The 18,415-nt window shown below is 39.0% G+C and overlaps 1 protein-coding gene across 1 annotated transcript in view; it reads right to left on the bottom strand.

The window, feature by feature from the left end:
• Positions 1 to 794: 794 nt before the first annotated feature.
• Positions 795 to 18,415, bottom strand: part of LOC135946710 (uncharacterized) — a 244,670-nt gene continuing 227,049 nt past the window's right edge. The window contains exons 5-6 of the mRNA XM_065495035.1: positions 12,097 to 12,448; positions 795 to 3,313 (exon numbers count right to left, since the gene is read on the bottom strand). Coding sequence (XP_065351107.1) covers positions 3,246 to 3,313; positions 12,097 to 12,448 — 420 coding nt within the window. The 3' untranslated portion in view covers positions 795 to 3,245. The remainder of the gene's footprint in view (positions 3,314 to 12,096; positions 12,449 to 18,415) is intronic.

Raw genomic sequence — 18,415 nt, 5'->3', positions numbered from 1 at the left:
GTGCACCGTGCACGACGATCGAGTGCAATATTGATAAAAAAGAGAGACAGTGTGGACAGCAATTCTAGGTTCTCTTCGCACAGAGGCAATTTAAAAATGGAGTTTTATTTATTTTGTATTAAATATTACATTTTTTAGACGGTTTGGATGGTTTTATCACTACCTTTTCACTTTAAGGATTTTAAATTCGGGAAAAGGGTTGTTTGGAATGCATGAACTGGTTCCTAACGATTCATTTGAAGCCAAAATTGAATTAATTAGCCCTGTAAATTTTTTAGAAAATAGTGGTTGAAAAGTTAGCACTGTCTCCTTACTATTCAATTCAATTTTAATTCATAAGAAAAGGCTAGTTAAAATATATTTGAATGAAATGAGAATTTGTATAACGATTTCCAAGCTCTTCAGTCCCTTGAGAGCATCTTTGCATGCCGCAATCGTAAAACCAAAGTGTTGAAAACACATTCACTCTCGTCTTATTATTTTATCGTGACGATCCGCGAGGTGTGCTCCATTAACCGGGTTTAAAAGTCGTCTTCTCCGCGGCATCGACGGCCTCAACCTTTTCCTAATTGCGTTTTCTCTCGCTCGCTCGTGTGCGGCATGAGATTTTATTTTCTTTCCATCTCATTTGCGGGCCACGCTTTATTACCCCGGCAGCGGCTGTAAGATGTCTTCTGATAAATTTCTTTTAATTTCCTCCGCTGACAGGTGGCACCTTGAGTGACACTCGCACAAACTTTGCCTATTTTATTGCACGCAAATCGAGTGGAAGGAAAAAGGAAATGAACCGCGCATTTTGCTTCACACATAAATTTTATTTTCATACATTTTGTATCACGTTTATTTCGTCTTTTTACCAAAAAAGGGGAAATTAACACAGTGATTTATTATATTTTTTTTCAGATAAAATGATACAGTTTCGATCGCTGATAGGATGAAACGTGATGAAGGGCCTGCACCGTAGCACCTGAAAAGGAAACTCCTGGCGTTTGGCGTTTTAGTTTTAGGTGAAATTTTGTAAATCGTGTTTCGATTGGGCCTTAAATAAAATTATTAGGTTGGCACGCCTCTTTTTCGACGCTTCAGATTGGCCGACTGGACTGTCACCTTTAATTTCAACGCCATTTTGACTTCTGACCGGCGGGAAAACCAAAAACAGATCGCAACCCGGCCCCCGGTGGGAATTACGACTGCGCAGAAGGTTCTAATTTGAGCCACGCATGCGCAGTGATGAGTTTCAGCCTCCCTGTGAGATTTAGAAGCGATCTGAACATACTGCGCATGCTTACGATGCGCACAAAATTACTGCGCAGCTTCAAAATGGGCTTATTTTTCAAGCTCACAGATTGAACCATAAAAAAAGTTAATTTCACCAAAAACTAAAACACAAAACTCCTAGAGTTTCCCTGTAAGAGTCCAATAATTGTCACTTCTTTCCGCTCGCACAAAGATTATCAGGGTCATTATACAAAAATCACGTTATTTACAAAATTCTCTGGAAGTATTTTAGTTCGAGTTCTAGGAGCGAGCACCAGCGCGACAGCCAATTAGACACTTATTTCAAAACTTTGAAAACCAATTATCGGGTGAATTATTTTCATTCGCGTGGAGAGTGCACTGCTTCACTTTTTGCCTCAGCACTCGTCGGGCCGGTGCTCGCGCTGCTCATTAAACATTACGTCTCACAACACACAGAGATGCTGCGGTAATTACATTAATCCTGGATTCTAGCATGAAAACACAATCCCGCGCGCACAGACTTAATGCAGTTAGCAACAATGAAACTCCTGCAACAATCACTCGCCCTCCTTTTTCTCAAACATATATATACACGGAACTTTTGCGACGAGACGAGCTTTTCTGCTACTGCTGCCGCGCGTTGCACGTGAAATGTGGACGAGAACTTTTATATTTACACTTTAGAACGAGGCCATTTTGGTTAGAGAGGTAATGTTGACCACATGCCATTTCCCGCCAAAAAATTATATTTAAAATGCCTCTTGTAAGACGATTGCCATTATTCTACCGATGTTTGGTGCTTAATTTTGAAGCTAAAGAGTTGGTTCATCGATTTATAATCGCAGAAATTCATTAAAAGTCGATTAAAACCGATTTAAAACTCGGAAATCATAAAATTCTTTGCTGGAAGAATCCTCGACGCTGATTGGCTGACGCAACACGCTCGTCAACAGCACCCACGGTTGCCTAGCAACGGTTTACATGCGTTGTGAACTGCGCGGGAGATGTTGACACGCGCGTTGTCAGCCAATCAGCGTCGAGAATTCTTCAAGCAAAGAATTCTTGATGATTTCCGTCTTTTCTTTCGCAATTAAATCGGTTAAATGCAACTTTTCTCGTGTTTCTGTGGCTATAAATCAATAAACCAACTCTTTAGCTGCAATTAGACACCAACAATTCGTGTTTTTCGCTCATTTGTAAGCGATGATTTACCAAAATGGCCTTCTTTTTACTGAAAAAAGGGGAAAAAGACGTTCGGTGGACATTTTAAATATTTTAGAACGCTGCTATCCAAGAAAATAATTATTTTTAAAGCAAATTAAACATATTTGACCATTCAATTACGATCCATCTTTGATTTTAAGTTGAATGTATTATGTTTAGAAGGTTTCAGGCGGTTAATTAGTAAAATATCGCTGAGAAAATTTAAAATATCAACAAGCAGACATATATTTCCTTTTTTTAAAATTCTGTATCACTCCTTTTCATAATTAAATTAATTACTTCCCGTTTTCTGAAGTTATTTCCTTGACGCGAACGCAGACGAGGCAAAAACCACGTCGAGCCTCATTAGGATGCGAACAAATCGCGGAAACGCAGAGTCTGCAGTCAAAATCGCGCAATTCGAACTCGTCACACAAAATCAGGCGCAAACACGGGCTGGCGGGCGTCACGTCGCGTGCAACCGCTTTATTAACACAAACGCCGCGCGCATAAATTACAATCGCGAGACGAGAGTCAATTTCGGCCAAAATGTGCACAGCAAGCATCAGCGCAAAACACGACGTCCCTGGCTGTGGCATGCTCCGCGCGGCGAATACAAAATCGAATTGAGATTTTATTTTTATTTAAAACACTTTTCTCTTCTTCTCTTGCTCACTATTAACGCGGCGGCGGCGGCGTCGGCGGCGGCGGGGTGCAGTCGTTCAGTCAGACAGACTCACACGATTCGAGTTTGTTTTTTTAAAAGCCTAACACATGCCGGCCGGCAGCGCCTCGCCGAGCCGCTAGCTCTGCAGACGCACCAAGCACCACACCAGCATCAACACCAAAGCCGAACTCTCCAACACACAGCCTGAAACACAAATTTAATGGGGTTTAATTTAGTATAAAGTCTGGAAAAATAGAAAATTGAAAGATATTCATAATTTTTATTACAAGAACCGGTATTTAGATTGTTATTCAGCTGTTTTGACTGTATATTTGAGCTTAGAAATGGTGAAAACGTATAAAAAGACATCAAATTCGATGAAATTGGAGCAATTCGTAATTTTTTATCTCAGGGTCAAGTCAGGTATAGACCCTGAAGGTGGATATCGACCTTCCTAGGTCTATTCTAGGCCCTATAGATGTTTCTAAGCTAATTATATGCGAAAAAATTAAATAAATGAACGATAAGCAAACTGCGCATGCGCGTTCGAGCAGGTTTTTTAAATTTTTAAATTCAAATTGCGGCGAAAACATCGTAGTTACACCTTTGAAATTTGGTATGCTTGTGCAGAATTTCACGGGCTACATTTCAGTCGTGAACCCCGAAAAATTCGGAGGGCGTTATCATCCCTTAATCTTGAATTTTCGGAAAAAGGTCGTGAAAGGTGGCCTTGACCTTCAACCTGCGGATTTTTTGTAAATTAAAAAGTTGTTCAAGATGGAAAACTAGATCAAGCAGTGAAAATTTCAGGGTGATACCTCAACCCAGTCAAGAGTTACAATATTTAAATTCGATTTTCGGGGATTTTTGAGATTAGGAAAAATAGGGAACGCCCCCTTTTCGAGCTTTATACCTGGTATTTCACTTTGCAAGTATTTCCTAAACATTTCCTGTCCAAAATCGACCTCCAAATTTAATTTATTTTATTTTTAAATTAAAAAATGCCTATTTATTTTAAAAATTTAAATAAACACAGCAGACATCTTGTTATGCCACGCCCGAGTGTGCGGCAGACGTGTCTGCGGTGTGTATCTATCAAGAGTATTTGTGCAGCGGCGTGAAGAGCTGCGGATGCGGATGCAGCAATCAAGCGGGAATCAATTGGTGCGGCGTTTGAAGAGCCGCGAGCCACGCATTGCTGCACGGAACGGCCTTTGAGTCGAGTGTGCATGCATGCAAATGCACACACACACACACATGAGACGTGTACATGTGGACTTGATGGAGATGAGCGCGTGCCGGCCGGCCGGCCGACTCAATTGAGGCATCCGACCGCAAAACGCCGGCCCTTTGAGCCTGCCAAGAGGTCACCCACCCACCACTCCTATATAATTAGCAGCTTTCACCCCCTTGCCGCTCAACAACCCCTCCGCATTGAATTCGAAATAATTTGCACGCTGTTTACTAATTGGCTTCGCGAGAGGTACACCGTGTTTATTGCTAATCGATGATGCGTCTGGTCAAAGACGATTTGAACACTCTGTTTTTAAAATATCTCAATTTGAAAATTTATTTCCGCTAGTTAAGGCCGGCTTAACCTGATTCGACCCTCAGGAATCTATTGGTGGGCTCAGAATCTTCGTCAAAGACGTTCTTATAGAATATCATATTTTAATTCAAAAAGAATGTAAGGAGATTTTTTAAAAATGCAATGAATTTGGAAGGCATTGTGTGTGGTGTGGCTTCTATATTTAAAAATAACAGGAGAAATTTTTGAAATTGCTCCTAAAGCAAAGTAAGCAATTTATTCTATTCTTTTTTTGTCATTCCATCGCAGGATCGAGTGAGGAATGAAAGCTATCCACTCGCGCTGCTCTGTCTCTTGGCTATTCAGGACAATTTAATCCCAGTAAATTGAGGTTGGTACAATTATAATTCTGGTTTTTGTTGTACTAAAGCTTTCTTCTAGATTTTAAAAGGAGATCAGCCTCATTTGTGACTAGCGGTTGGATTTTACAAAATTAATTTCTTGAAGGATATTTTAGAGAAGGTAAAGATTTTTAAAAAATGTTTGTGCTTCATTCTAAATCTTCGTGTTTAGATATTTTCTAGTTGAGAATTTTCAAAGTTTCCAGTAGAAATGCCACCCAAGAAAAGAAGGAAGTCCAGTGGAGCAAAAGAGAAAGAGGAAAAGAAATCTGAGGGCATAAAATGCTTTTACTGTAAAAACACTATCAAAGGCTCTCAAAATCTCCGCGCACACATCAGAGAAGATCACAAAGATATCGAAATCAGATGTGACAATTTTCTGTGCGTCACCTATTTCCACACTGAAGAGGAAAAGAAGAAACACAACGAGGATGTGCATGAAAAGTCTAGGGAACGAGGAAAATATCCCTGCTTCGTTTGTGATAAAGATTTTGGAACAAAAAACCATTATAGGAGGCATGTAAAAGGAGTTCACACGGAATTTTCATTCAAATGTTTATTTCGCGGTTGCCTTCTATACTTCGAGACTAAAATTGAATCGGAGTCCCACTTTAAAAGTGAGCACAAGAAAGATGAAGAGTCAAAAACCCACGAGTGCCCGGAAATCGGTTGCGGATACAAGGCTAAGACAAAAGGAAATTTAAATAGTCATATGGAACTCAACCATAGAAAAGAAAGTTGGGAATGTGACATCTGCAGGAAGGAATTTCCATCAAAGCTTTCTTTGGCTAAGCACAAGAATGATGTTCACGAATTTAAAAAATGCAAAATTTGCAAGATGAGCGTGAGCGTTACAAGGATGGCCAAACATTTATTTCAGAAGATTTGTGTCAAGTGCAATAAAGAATTTGATTGTTCTGGACTCCTTCTACAGCACAAGAGGAATTGCAAGCCACATCCGTAAAAGTGTCACAAAATTGTGTTGTAAATAAGTTAAAAATCGCAGAAGTATTTTGTGAAAGAAGGGAAAACATTGTGCAAATCCACCTCTTTTTTCCTGAAATTTAGAACCGAGATTTTAGAGACGAAATTCATGAAAATACGCTTCTCGGTTGAGCGATTTTTCTATGTACATACTTTGTATATAATTCACATGACAAAAACAAAATAAACTTAGTACAGGTGTCTGGCAATGCGATAACAAATTATGCATTTTCTTTCAAACTTTCATATTCCTTAAAAGTTTCCAACAATACCACGTGTTTTCTCTTAAAGATATTAAAAAATCCAAAATAACAAAGAATGTGAGAAAAATTTATCTTGTAATTTCAAGAATGCACTCTACAAACAATTTGAAATATTTCGAAAATAGAGCGCGAATGCCTAAAATGATTTTTTAAATTATGCCCAGACCAATGTCCAAATTAATATATTTCCACCCCTTTCCCATTCTTGCTATGCAAAAGAATTAAATAGAATCGATACTTGGAACAGATTCACATTTTTTCAAGGGTTTCGAAATGAATATCAATTTGGGGGTGGAGGGTCCGCACCCTTCATCCCTTTAGCTGATCTATGGAGGTCAAGACGAGACTAATGGTGGGTAGTTTTTGCAATTCTGATAATTAGAACGCAAGATTTGGAATTTACAAATGTTAATAAATAAGGATTTTCGATTTTTTTTTGGATTGCAAATTTTTGCAACTCCAAATCTTGGGTTCTAGTCATCAGAATGGCAAAAACTACCCAGTAACAGACTCGTCTAAACCTCCTCTAATCAGCTAAATGATTTAAAGGGTGATAACTACCACCGTTTTCAACCCCTGATTTAATATTTCAATGAGAATAAAAAATTCCAGCGCCATTTGTTTTGACTTTATTCAAGGAAGTCGAAATAGAGTAATTTGGGGATGGAGGGTTACTAACCCCTATATCTGGCCAGAAAAAGACAAGAAGAGTCTAAAGATGTGCGTTTTATCCAATTCTGATTGTTAGAACCTGAGATTCGGTAAAAAGAAGACCAGAGAAAATTCGTGTTTTATGAAGTGGAAATCTCTCGAAAAATAAAATTTAGCACCACTCTTAAACATCCACAAAACTTCAAAGATGGCATCTGACAACTTTAATAATCCTGAAAATTTAAATTAAAACATTATTAAACACTTGTAATTTTGACCTTAATCGAGAGCATAATTTTTGGAGCTATTTCGATTGGGCTGAGAGGAATCCTAGAGAAAAAATGTGGTACTGTTGCAAATTTTTAAGGAATATAAAAGTTTAAAAGAAAATGCATCATTTGATTTCGCATTGCCAGACACCTCTACTAAGTTTATTTTGTTTTTGTCATGTGAATTATATACAAAGTATGTACATAGAAAAATCGCTCAACTGAGTGACGTATTATATTTTCATGAATTTTGTTTTTAAAAACTCGGTTCTAAATTTAAGACGAAAATGAGAGGTTGATAATTCGGCAATATTTCAATTCCTTCACAGAATATACTTCCGACAATTTTGAACGTATTTACAAAGTATTGTTTCGACAGCTAGGTGTTGCATTTTTCTGATGTCGCTTTGGCTTGCATTTCATCTTGTGTTTTTGAAGGCGTCCAGAACAATCGAATTCTTCTTTGCAAGTTGTACAAATCTTCTTTCTGAAATGACCGCTCCACTGTCCAAGTCTCACCTTCGTCTTGCAAGCGAAGCACCTTTTAACCGTGTGTACATTTTCGTTGTGCTTATTGTAAGAAAGCTCCGATGGAAATCTCTTCATGCAGGAGGCACATTTCCAACGTTCTTTTCCATGGGCCAATTCAATATGTATATTTAAATTTCCTTTTGTCTTAGCCTTGTAATCGCATTCCTTGCACTCGTGGGTTTTTGACTCTTCATCTTCCTGGTGTTTACTTTCAAAGTGGGAATCCAACTCATGTTTAGTCTTGAAGTAATCAAAGCAACCACGAAATGAGCATCGGTGTTGAAATTCCTTGTGAACTCTTTTGACATGTTTCCTATAATCGGTAGATGTTCCAAAATCTTTATCACAAACGAAGCAGGGATATTTTCCTCGTTCCCTAGATTTTTCATGCACCTGCTCGTTATGTTTCTTCTTTTCCTCTTCGGTGGGGAAATAGGTAACACACTGATAATTGTCACATCTGATTTCGATATCTTTGTGATTTCTTCTGATGTGTGCGCGGAGATTTTGAGAGCCTTTGATTACAGTTTTGGTTTTACAGTATAAGCATATTATTTCCTCTTCCTCTTTTGCTCCACTGGACTTCCTTCTTTTCTTGGGTGGCATTTCTACTGGAAATTTTCAAATTTCTCAACTGGAAAATATCGAAAAACGAAGATTTAGAATAAAGCCCGAACATTTTTTAAAAATCTTTACCTTCTTCTTTCAAATTTCCTTCAAGAAATTGTTTTATAAAAGCAGGCCGCTCGTCACAAATGAGGCTAATCTCCTTTCGAAATCTAAAATAAAGCTTTAGAATAACATAAACCAGAATTATAATTATTGTACCAACCTCAATTTTCAGGGATTAAATTGTCCCGAATAGCCAAGAGACAGAGCAGCGCGAGTGGATAGCTTTCATTCCTCACTCGATCCTGCGATGGAATGAAAAGAAAACTGCTCACTGGCCGCATTCACGGAATTTCTTTCCTGTAAGAGGAATGCCAACAATTTTTCCCGATTTTCTAAAATATAGAAGCCACCGCAGTCCGCACACAATGCATTGTTGTCAATTTTCGACTCTCCCTTCTCTAAAAGAGGATTGATGCTGATAAAAACACAGGGGACGCGCAAATATGGCGTCTGGCAGAGTGCGGCGGGAAAATTGAATATTACTAACAACTGATTAGCCCGGTAATTTGCGAATCAACTGTTAGATGGGCCATCAGGCTAAAGGAAATGTAACTAAATGCGCGGGAATGAAATTATTAGGTCGGCACGCCTCTTTTTCGACGCTTCTGATTGGCCGACTGGATTGGCCTCCCTTATTTCGACGCTATATTGACTTCTGACCGGCGGGAAAACCAACAGAGATCGCAACCCGGCTTCCCGATGGGAAGTACGACTGCGCAGAAGGTTTTAATTTGTGTCACGCATGCGCAGTGATGAGTTTCGGCCTCCCTGTGAGATTTAAAAGCGATCTGAACCTACTGCGCATGCTTTAAAATGTGCGAATATTCAAACAATTATAAATTTCAACACCATATTGACTTCTGACCATCGGGAATAACACAGATCGCAATCCGGATATTCCGGATCCCGATGGAAATTAATGAAATAATTTTATTAAATAATTTTTTTAGAAATTAAACAAACACTCAGTGAATTGTTACTTCGCCAAATGTTGCTGATAAAAAGTATAAAGTAGTGAGGTCAGCATAATTACGAGAGGATAAGCTGGCTGCGGGTTCCGTTTGGCTGGGAATAAAATGCGCGCGATGCAGCGGACGTGAGGCCAGGTCGTAATCGTTTGAAGCAGTCGGCGTGGCCCCGATTCAGCCGCTGGCCACGCTTTTTGATCATTTTCCGTGTCGGCGAAATTATAGAGAGAAGCGCTCGTTACGCTCTCGTCCGACCTCGTCTCTCCCTTTCGTATGTGTATATTAAACAATAAAAACAACAAGCGGGAAAATTTCATTGCGCGCGGCGCACAATGACCTGGATTTGCCAAGTAAAATTCGCATTAGCCGCAATTTTTATGGAAATTGCGTCGCTGCTTTTTAATCCGCACCGCTAATGCACTAATGCACTCGCTCGGCGCCAAATGATCTTGAATCAGCTATAAAAGGAAATTAAAAACATAAAAAGTTATACTTCTGTTGCAGAAATGCATATTTCTTTCCTCTTTTTCCATTAGCATAAATTATTTCAACCACACAGCAAGAAAATAAATTGCGTTAATGTTAACTGTTAACAGGAAAAGCTTTTTGATATGGTTTCTGACAGTTTTAGAAACATTATAAGCGTGAAAAGGGGACGAGAAATGTTATTTAAATTTTCCCGCCAAAAGAGTTCCATGTGAAATGCCTCTTGTAAGACGCTAGCCATTTTGTTAGCGATGTTTGGTGCCTAATTTTGCAGCTAAAGAGTTGATTCATCGATTTTTAATCGTAGAAATTCCTCAAAAGTCGATTAAAACCGATTTAAAAGACGGAAATCAGAAAATTCTTTGCTGGAAGAATCCTCGACGCTGATTGGCCGACGCAACACGCTTGTCAACAGCTCCCACGGTTGCCTAGCAACGGCTCTTGCGTGTGTTGTGAATTGCGCGGGAGATGCTACATGCGCGCTGTCAGCCAATCAGCGTCGAGAATTCTTCAAGCAAAGAATTCTTGATGATTTACGTCTTTTCTTTCGCAATTAAATCGGTTTAATGCAGCTTTTCATGAAAAATAGACTCACAAAACCTCAACCCTCTTGCAGAAATATTAATAAACCTGTCTTTTTATTAATTTTTTGTCATTTTAATTAGATATTTATTTTGGTCCTTGTGAAAATCGTCCGCAAAAGAGCCGAAAGGGGTCTGAGAAGGACGAGTGAAGAGCAGGTCTTTGTCAGGTCAAAGTGGCGAAGCGAAATTTTCGAAAATGGGCCGTTGACGATCTCGAGACGAGATGCCGCGCGGCGCGCGGTAATGAATTAGCTTTTCGTCCGCGCGTTCTTGAGCGAGAGCAAGCACTCCTTTGATCTTTCGAGTGTCCCGCTTTTGATCAATCACGATTGCCGCCAAAGTGTTTTGCATGCGAAACGAGCACGCGCATGCATAAAAATAAAAGCCAAAAGCTGGAAAATTCCATTACACACTTCTTTGCTCGTGACTTTCGGTTCACTCGATCGCGCGCGTCGTCGACTCCGCGAAATGACGTGATTGAGACACTAAATAAGAGCCTTTCTTCGGGCCAAAGCCGCTTTCCGAGACCAAATCTCTCTTTCTCAATGCCAATGCGATGTGAAACTCGACTTGTCGCACAGATTGATTTGAATGTGCTCGTGAAACTGCTTTTTATGGCTTCAGACTTGAATTCTATTTAGATCGGGAGGAAAAAAGGTTAAAATTCTCTGTTGTGGCTTGAAAAATTCAATCTAAAATACATATAATTTAATATTTAAGATTTTAGACCATTTTAAGAGTGGTTCAAATTGCTGAAAGCTCAGAAAAAAATCACAGCAATAAAAAAATGCCATTTTCGACCAGACAAAAGGATTTGTGAAGATTAATTCCAATTTTAAATGTCTTTGACACGCCCACGTGTGTTGAATTATAATTAGCATCTGCGTGGGAAGCTTGCCAACTGGAATTTCACCAGCTTTTCCTTGTTTGCCTCGGCAACTCGACACTAAGTAGTCCTTTTGATCATGAGCATCCGAGTGCGGATGCTCAAGACTATTTCTGGAGCGCACCTGTAAACAAAAGTGCCTCCAAAATGGTTGCCAGCAAATTGTTTTGCCAAAAATTAAGATATAAAGCAAATTTTCCTTTATTTAATGCCTCGTATTTGCCTTTTTTACTTTCTAAATAGCCTACTAATAATTTATGATTTGTTTTTGGAATAAATAAATTTAAAATAATTTACTGAATTAATCACCGGGAATATTTACCATGGAAATAGCTTGTTATTTCTTTAGTAACTGCTGATTAGCCTGGAAATTGGCGAATCAACCGTTATAGATGGCACATCAGGCTGATTTAAAATGTAACAAAATGCGCGGGAATGAAATTATTAGGTCGGCACGCCTCTTTTTCGACGCTTCTGATTGGCCGCTGGACTGTCTCCTTTAATTTCGACGCCATTTTGAATTCTTAACGGCGGGAAAACCAACACAGATCGCAACCCAGACCCCGATGGGAATTACAACTGCGCAGAAGGTTTTTAATTGGGTCACGCATGCGCAGTGATGAGTTTCAGACTCCCTGTGAGATTTAGAAACGATTTGAACATACTGCGCAAGCTTAAAATGCGCACCAATTTACTGCGCAGCTTCAAAATGGGCGAATATTCAAACAACCATATAGACTCATCTAATAACCGAAAATACTGACCTCGGCTAGCAGCAGCGACGGGGGGTGAGGGTGGCGAGGGGTGGCTCTCCCTGGTGCCGAGCACGGAGGCCAGCCGGGGCCTCTCCTCGTCGAGCTGCACCTCGGCGGCGTCCCTGGCGGTGCCGAACAAATTCGCCTCGCAGCGCAGGTGCAGCTTGCCGTCCCTGAAGCTCGACAGGCCGAGTTCAACCTCGAGATGCGACCTGACGGCGCCCCTGACGAAGGCGGCAGGTCGCGCCTCGTCCTTCAGCAGCAGCGGCGGCGCCAACGGCGGCTTCCGGGTCGAAACTGAGGGCTCGTTCGGGATCGACGCCTTCTCCGGCGTGAACGCCCGCACCCACGACTCGTTCACCTGAGGAAAATAATTTTTTTGTTAATTTAAAACCTCCATTTTGATGATTTTAGAGCAAATTTGATATTTTAAATTGAATAAAGTGCAATAACTCATTTTGAGTTGGTGCTATTTAAAAGTTAGGGTTTGCATTGGACTTCTCTCGTCAAGCCCAATCAAATAAACACGCTACATGAGGTCATAGGTCAAGGTCAAAGGTTATTAAGGGTCATTTTCGAACATTTCAGGGTGTTTTTTCGATTTTGTAAATCAGGTACATTTTTGAAAAATCCGAATTGCCCCTCAAAAAAGGTCTTAGGGTACGCGTGATCTTGCGTGAAAATTTCAAGATGGAATTCCGCTCCATTTTTGAAAAATAAATTTTTTATTTCAAAAAACTCAATTTTTGCAAATTTTGTGAACGCTAAATCTCGGGTTCTAATTGTCAGAAATGCAAAAACTGCACACCGTTTGACTTGGCTTGACCTCCCCTGGTGAGCTGAATCGTTTTAGGGGTGCTCACCCCCTACCCCTATTCATCCCCCGAGTTCAAAACTAAATATTTTAAATTTTCACGATTTTTTTCTTCATTCCACTTTAAAAAAATCCTGTTTTAGTTTCGTAGAGAAGACATAATTATAATTAAAATATCTGCAATTCAATTACGAGAATTGAAAATGGAAGAAATTAAGCCTTCTCTTGAAATAGCGCGGCAAGAACAACTCGCAAGTTATGCTTAATTAACTCTTCTGGCTGCTTTCTGCGCGAGCCGGAGAAGCTGTACTTGCTCTTTTGTACAACTGCAGGGCCGAAAAGTGAGAGAATTGCTTCACACAGCAGCAGCAGTTCTTCTCGTTCTATTCCTCCGGGCAGCAAATTAAGACAAAACCTGGCCATTTTTCACCTCTCTCGCTCGCTCTTTATTATTTTTCCTGCTCGCTCGGCGCGCTAATGAAGGAACCGAAAAACGCGCCTCGGCCGCCGCAATTTAATGAAATTCCAGCCCCGAGGGGCGGCGATATCGCGCTCTCTCTCTCTCTCTCTCTCGTCCTCACCCTCTCGCGTAATTCATAATTCCAAATTGCACCCTGCGTCGGCGGGCCACCCGCCGCAAAGCCGCAACACCTTTAATGAACCTCCCACACTGCACTCGCGTGGGTTTTAATTTCCTGTTGCACCTGCCGACGCGTCAATCCGGGCTTTTGCAACAGATAGAAAATGGAGTCGCAGTACTGATACATGTCATTCAAATTGACCTATTTCGAACTGTATAGTCGGCTTTAGACGCTTTTATTCAAATTGTATACGTTCTGAAAATTAGAATTCTGGTTTTTGACCTTTTAATTGTTTATGAGGGGTGAAAGGGGGTAGTTTTCTTATTAATTCAAGTGAGCTGTGCACAGTGAATACTTTTGCCGAGAAATCGAAGCAACGCGATTTTTTTCGCTACTTCAATGCACGGGGTTGAATGGGGATGAGGGTTAATCACCCCCAAAACACTTTGGATATCTAGGGGAAGTTGAAACGAGTCGAACGGTGTGCAGTTTTTGCAGTTCTGATAATTAGAACCCGAGATTCGGTGATTGCAATATTGAAAAAAACTGAAATTTTTGATTTTTTCCTAATTTTTTAATAGCTTTATCTTGGGTTCTGACTGTCATATCTGTTCGACTCGTCTCAACCTTCTCTAGATATCCATTGGATTTTGGGGGTGATTTAATACCCCAACAACCCCAATTAGCCTTTCTTGTTCCTCGTTAAAAACGATTTTTTAGTAAAAATTAAAAAAAATATTTAATGCCTTCTCTCTCTATAAAAGGTAAAAGGGGGTAGTTAGGGGTTGATTTTGTATTATTTTAAGAAATTTTAAATCAGTGAATAAATTTGCCGAAAAAACGAAGGGACATGATTTTATTCGTCTTTTAAATGCATAGGGTGGAAGGGGATGAGGGTAGGTCACCCTCAAAACCCATTGGCTGTCTAAGGGAGGTTAATATAATTCGAACGGTATTCAGTTTTTGCAATTCTGACAGTTAGAACTCGAGATTTAATGATTTTAAAATTGAAAAAAATGCAATAACTTTTGCAATAAATTTTTGTCGCGAAACCCTGTAAAATAACCCTAAAATGTAATTTAGATTTAGATGCTTTATGGGCTCTAATTTAGTGCTGTGGAATTAAAGATTTTTATTTTTTAACGTGTTTCTTTGGTTGTGAAATGAAGAAAAGAATTAGATGGAATTTAATTGAGTTATTGAAGGAGAAAAATCAATTGCGAAATTAAAAAAAAATTGTTGAGTCAGAAAATTATTATTTTTAGTATTTGAAATTAAAAATTTGTTTTTAAAATGTAAATTAATTAATCGTAGCAGCCAGGGAAAAGTGGTTATATCCCTTCAATTCATTTCACAGTTGAAAAATTCCAAAAAGTTGATTGGTCGCATGAAGTGTTGCCACCGGAAGCGTCTTGCAGACTAGTTTAAGTCCAAGATTTACTGACTAAGGTGTGTTTTATCAGGCTCCGATGACTGGAACACATTCCAGACCATACCAACAGAATTAATTCATATAATGAAACGGGTTTTCTACTTGGTTAATAAACGGACCTTCCACTCAGTGGTCGCTTTTAGTCCGGAATCTTCTTTTAAAAATATTAACGGCCAGCAATTACGGATTTCATTCAATCTTGAAATTTTAAATTGTTTCGAGTTTTTTTACTGGTTTTGAAATGAAAAAAAGCATTAAATCTAATTTAATTGAATTAATATAGAAGAAACAAAATTCAAATGCGAAATTTGAGGCTTCCTTGTCGACACCCGAGAGTTCGGAAAAATAAAACAAATGATCAGTTTTAGTGTTTAAAAATAATGTTTGTTTGTTTTTAATATGTAATTTAATTTAACAAGATCCAAAAAGCAAGTCAAGTTATTATTAAGCAGTTGAAAAATTGCAAAAAGTTGACTAGTCGCATGAATAGCGTGTCGCCACAAGAGTTACATCTTTATGTACAAGCTAATGAATGACAACTCGGGCCTTTTTCACTAGTCCTTCCGGTGACTTTAGCACATTCCAGACCATATCAACAGTGTCGCTACTACCACGAATCTGTTGTTCTACTCGATGAATCATGAACGCACCTTCCACTCAGCGGTCGCTTTTATGCCGGAATCTTCTTTTAAAAATATTAACTTCCTGGAAATACGGATTTTAACCAATCTTGAACTTTTGAATTGTTTCGAGTTTTTTACTGGTTGTGAAATGAAGAAAAGTATTAAATCTAATTTAATTGAATTAATATAAACAAAATTGGAATGAGCAATTTAAAGACTTGTCGACACCCGAGAGTTCGGAAAAATAAAACAAATGATAATTTTTAGTGTTTAAAAATGCAATTTAATTTAAGAATATCCAAAAATCCAGTAAAGTCATAATAAAAAACTCCAAAAAGTTGACTAGTCGCATGAATAGCGTGTCGCCGGAAGAATTACATCTATGTACAAGCTAATGAATGACAAAGGCCTTTTTCACTAGTTCTTCCGGTGACTTTAGCACATTGCAGACCATCTCAACAGTGTCAATACGCACACGAATCTGTTGTTCTACTAAGAATGATGAACGCACCTCCCACTCAGTGGTCGCTTTTAGGTCGGAATCTTCTTTTAAAAATATTAACGTCCTGGAAATACGGATTTTAACCAATCTTGAATTTTTAAATTGTTTCGAGTTTTTTGCTGGTTGTGAAATGAAGAAAAGCAACAGATCAAATTAAATTGAATGAATAGAAGAAATTAAAAAATAGACATATTCTACTGAAGCACTAGCGACTTCTTTCTGACGTAAGAGACAGTTTCCTCGTCTTTTTGCGTCGGCTGACTGATTTGAATGGAGAAGGAAAGAAGGAAAGAAGAAAAGAGCTGTGTGCTGGCGGAGTGACACATCTTTCATCAGAAGAGCTGACACTGGGGCCCATTTAATAATTTGCGCATCGACGTGGTCATAAATGTCGCATCTGTCAGCGCGCTCGCTCGCTGGCATCAACGCTAAAGAGCGCTCGTCGAATCAATCGATTCTCGTTCTCGGCCGGCTCGGCGCGTCTTCTACATATTTCGCTCTCGCTTGTCAAATTTCGCCGTTGGCCTCGTAAATATGTATTCAAATCACAGCGTGCGCATCGATCATTGCTTCGGCCCAAACGCAGCGCCAAAGCTTTTTCCTTAATCAAAAATAAATCTGACAGCCGAAAGAGCGGCGCGAAATATTTCACACGCGCGCGCCCCGCCAATTTTTTACTTAGGCCGAATATCAAAAAATGCACTTCGACCACTATTGACAGACAAATAGAGGACACTTTGTTTCCGCCGCGAAACAAATCAGTTTCTCTCATTCAATATTCATATACGGAATTGAATTCATACAGTAAAAAACCCCAAAATTTCCAGCGCTTGGCAGAAAAAGGTAAAAGAGGGTAGTTTTGGGGTGGATTTTTATAAATGTAATCAATTCTAATCAGTGAATAAGTTTGCCGAAAATGCAAAGCGAACCGACGCGATTTTTTTCGCTACTTCAATGCATGGGGTGGAATGGGGTTGAGGGTTGATCATCCCCAAAGCACATTGGCTATCTAGGGGAGGTTGAGACGAGTCGAACAGTGTGCAGTTTTTGCAATTATGACAATTGAAACCTGAGATTAAGTCATTACAATATTGGAAAAAATTAAAAATTTGGATTTTTGTTAATTTTACAATCGTTTAATCTCAAGTTCTAATTGTCAGAATTGCATCAACTGAATATCGTTTGACTCGTCTCAATCTCCCTTAGATAGCCAATGGGATTTCGGGGTGATCTGATTGCCCAACAACCCCAATTAGCCTTCCTTATTCCTCGGTAAACACGTTTTTTTTAATAACAAATTCAAAATTTCATTTTTTAATTTGAACTCTTTTACTCTCTATAAATGGTAAAAAGGGGTAGTTTGGGGGTAGATTTTTATTAGTTTTAGATAGCTGAAAAAATGTGACGAAAAAGCTAATTGATACGATTTTTTTCGCTTTTGAAATGCATGGGGTTGAAGGGGATGAGGGTTGAAAACCCCTAAAACACATTGGATGTCTAGGGGAGGTTAAGATGAGTTAAACGGTGGTTAGTTTTTGCAATTCTGAGAGTTAGAACCTGAGATTTGGTTATTTAAATATAGGCAAAAAATTTAATTTCAACGTTTTTTACCCACATTGCCATCGCTTAATCTCGGGTTCTAACCATCAGAATTACTAAAAATGCATATCTTTCAACTCGTCTTAACTTGTCCTAGATAGCTCATGGAATTTTGGGGGTGATCTGATACCTCACCAACCCCAATTAGTCTTCTTCTACCCTCGGTAAAAACGATTTTTTAGTAAAATTCAAAATTAGTTATATTTTATAATTTTAAATTATAACCCTTTCACTCTCTATAAAAGGTATTAAGGGGTAGTTTGGGGTAGTTTTTTTAAATTAAAGAGAAAATTAAAAAGTAAAGCGATGTGATTTTTTTCGCTTTTGAAATGCATGGGGTGGAAGGGGGTGAGAATTGACCATCCCCAAAACCTATTGGCTGTCTTGGGAAAATTGAGATGGGTCGAACGGTGTGCAGTTTTTGCAATTCTGACAGTTAGAACCCGAGATTTGGTGATTTCAATATTGACAAAAATGCAAAATTATTGCAAAAAATGGTTCTGGCCAGAAAATGTGCTTCTCTCGTCGAGATCTGTCCAACTGTGCATGAAACCTTTTAGGGTAACCCATTTTTGAGAAATAAAATAGGATTTCGAGTAAGGAGACAGTCCTTACCACTTTTATAAAACATTTACATCGCTAAATAAACAAATTTTGGCTTCAACTGAATGCTAATTTTTCATAATTAATCCTCTTTAAATGATTTCTTCATTATAATTTTGAGCCCTTATAGAGGCACCTGCAGCTGAAAAAAAAATGACTGAATTAGCGTTTTTC

The sequence above is a fragment of the Cloeon dipterum genome, chromosome X (assembly GCF_949628265.1).
Source record: "Cloeon dipterum chromosome X, ieCloDipt1.1, whole genome shotgun sequence".
NCBI lineage: Eukaryota > Metazoa > Arthropoda > Insecta > Ephemeroptera > Baetidae > Cloeon > Cloeon dipterum.
Note: the sequence above shows the minus strand (reverse complement) of the source record. Positions and strands in the feature narration are given on the sequence as shown.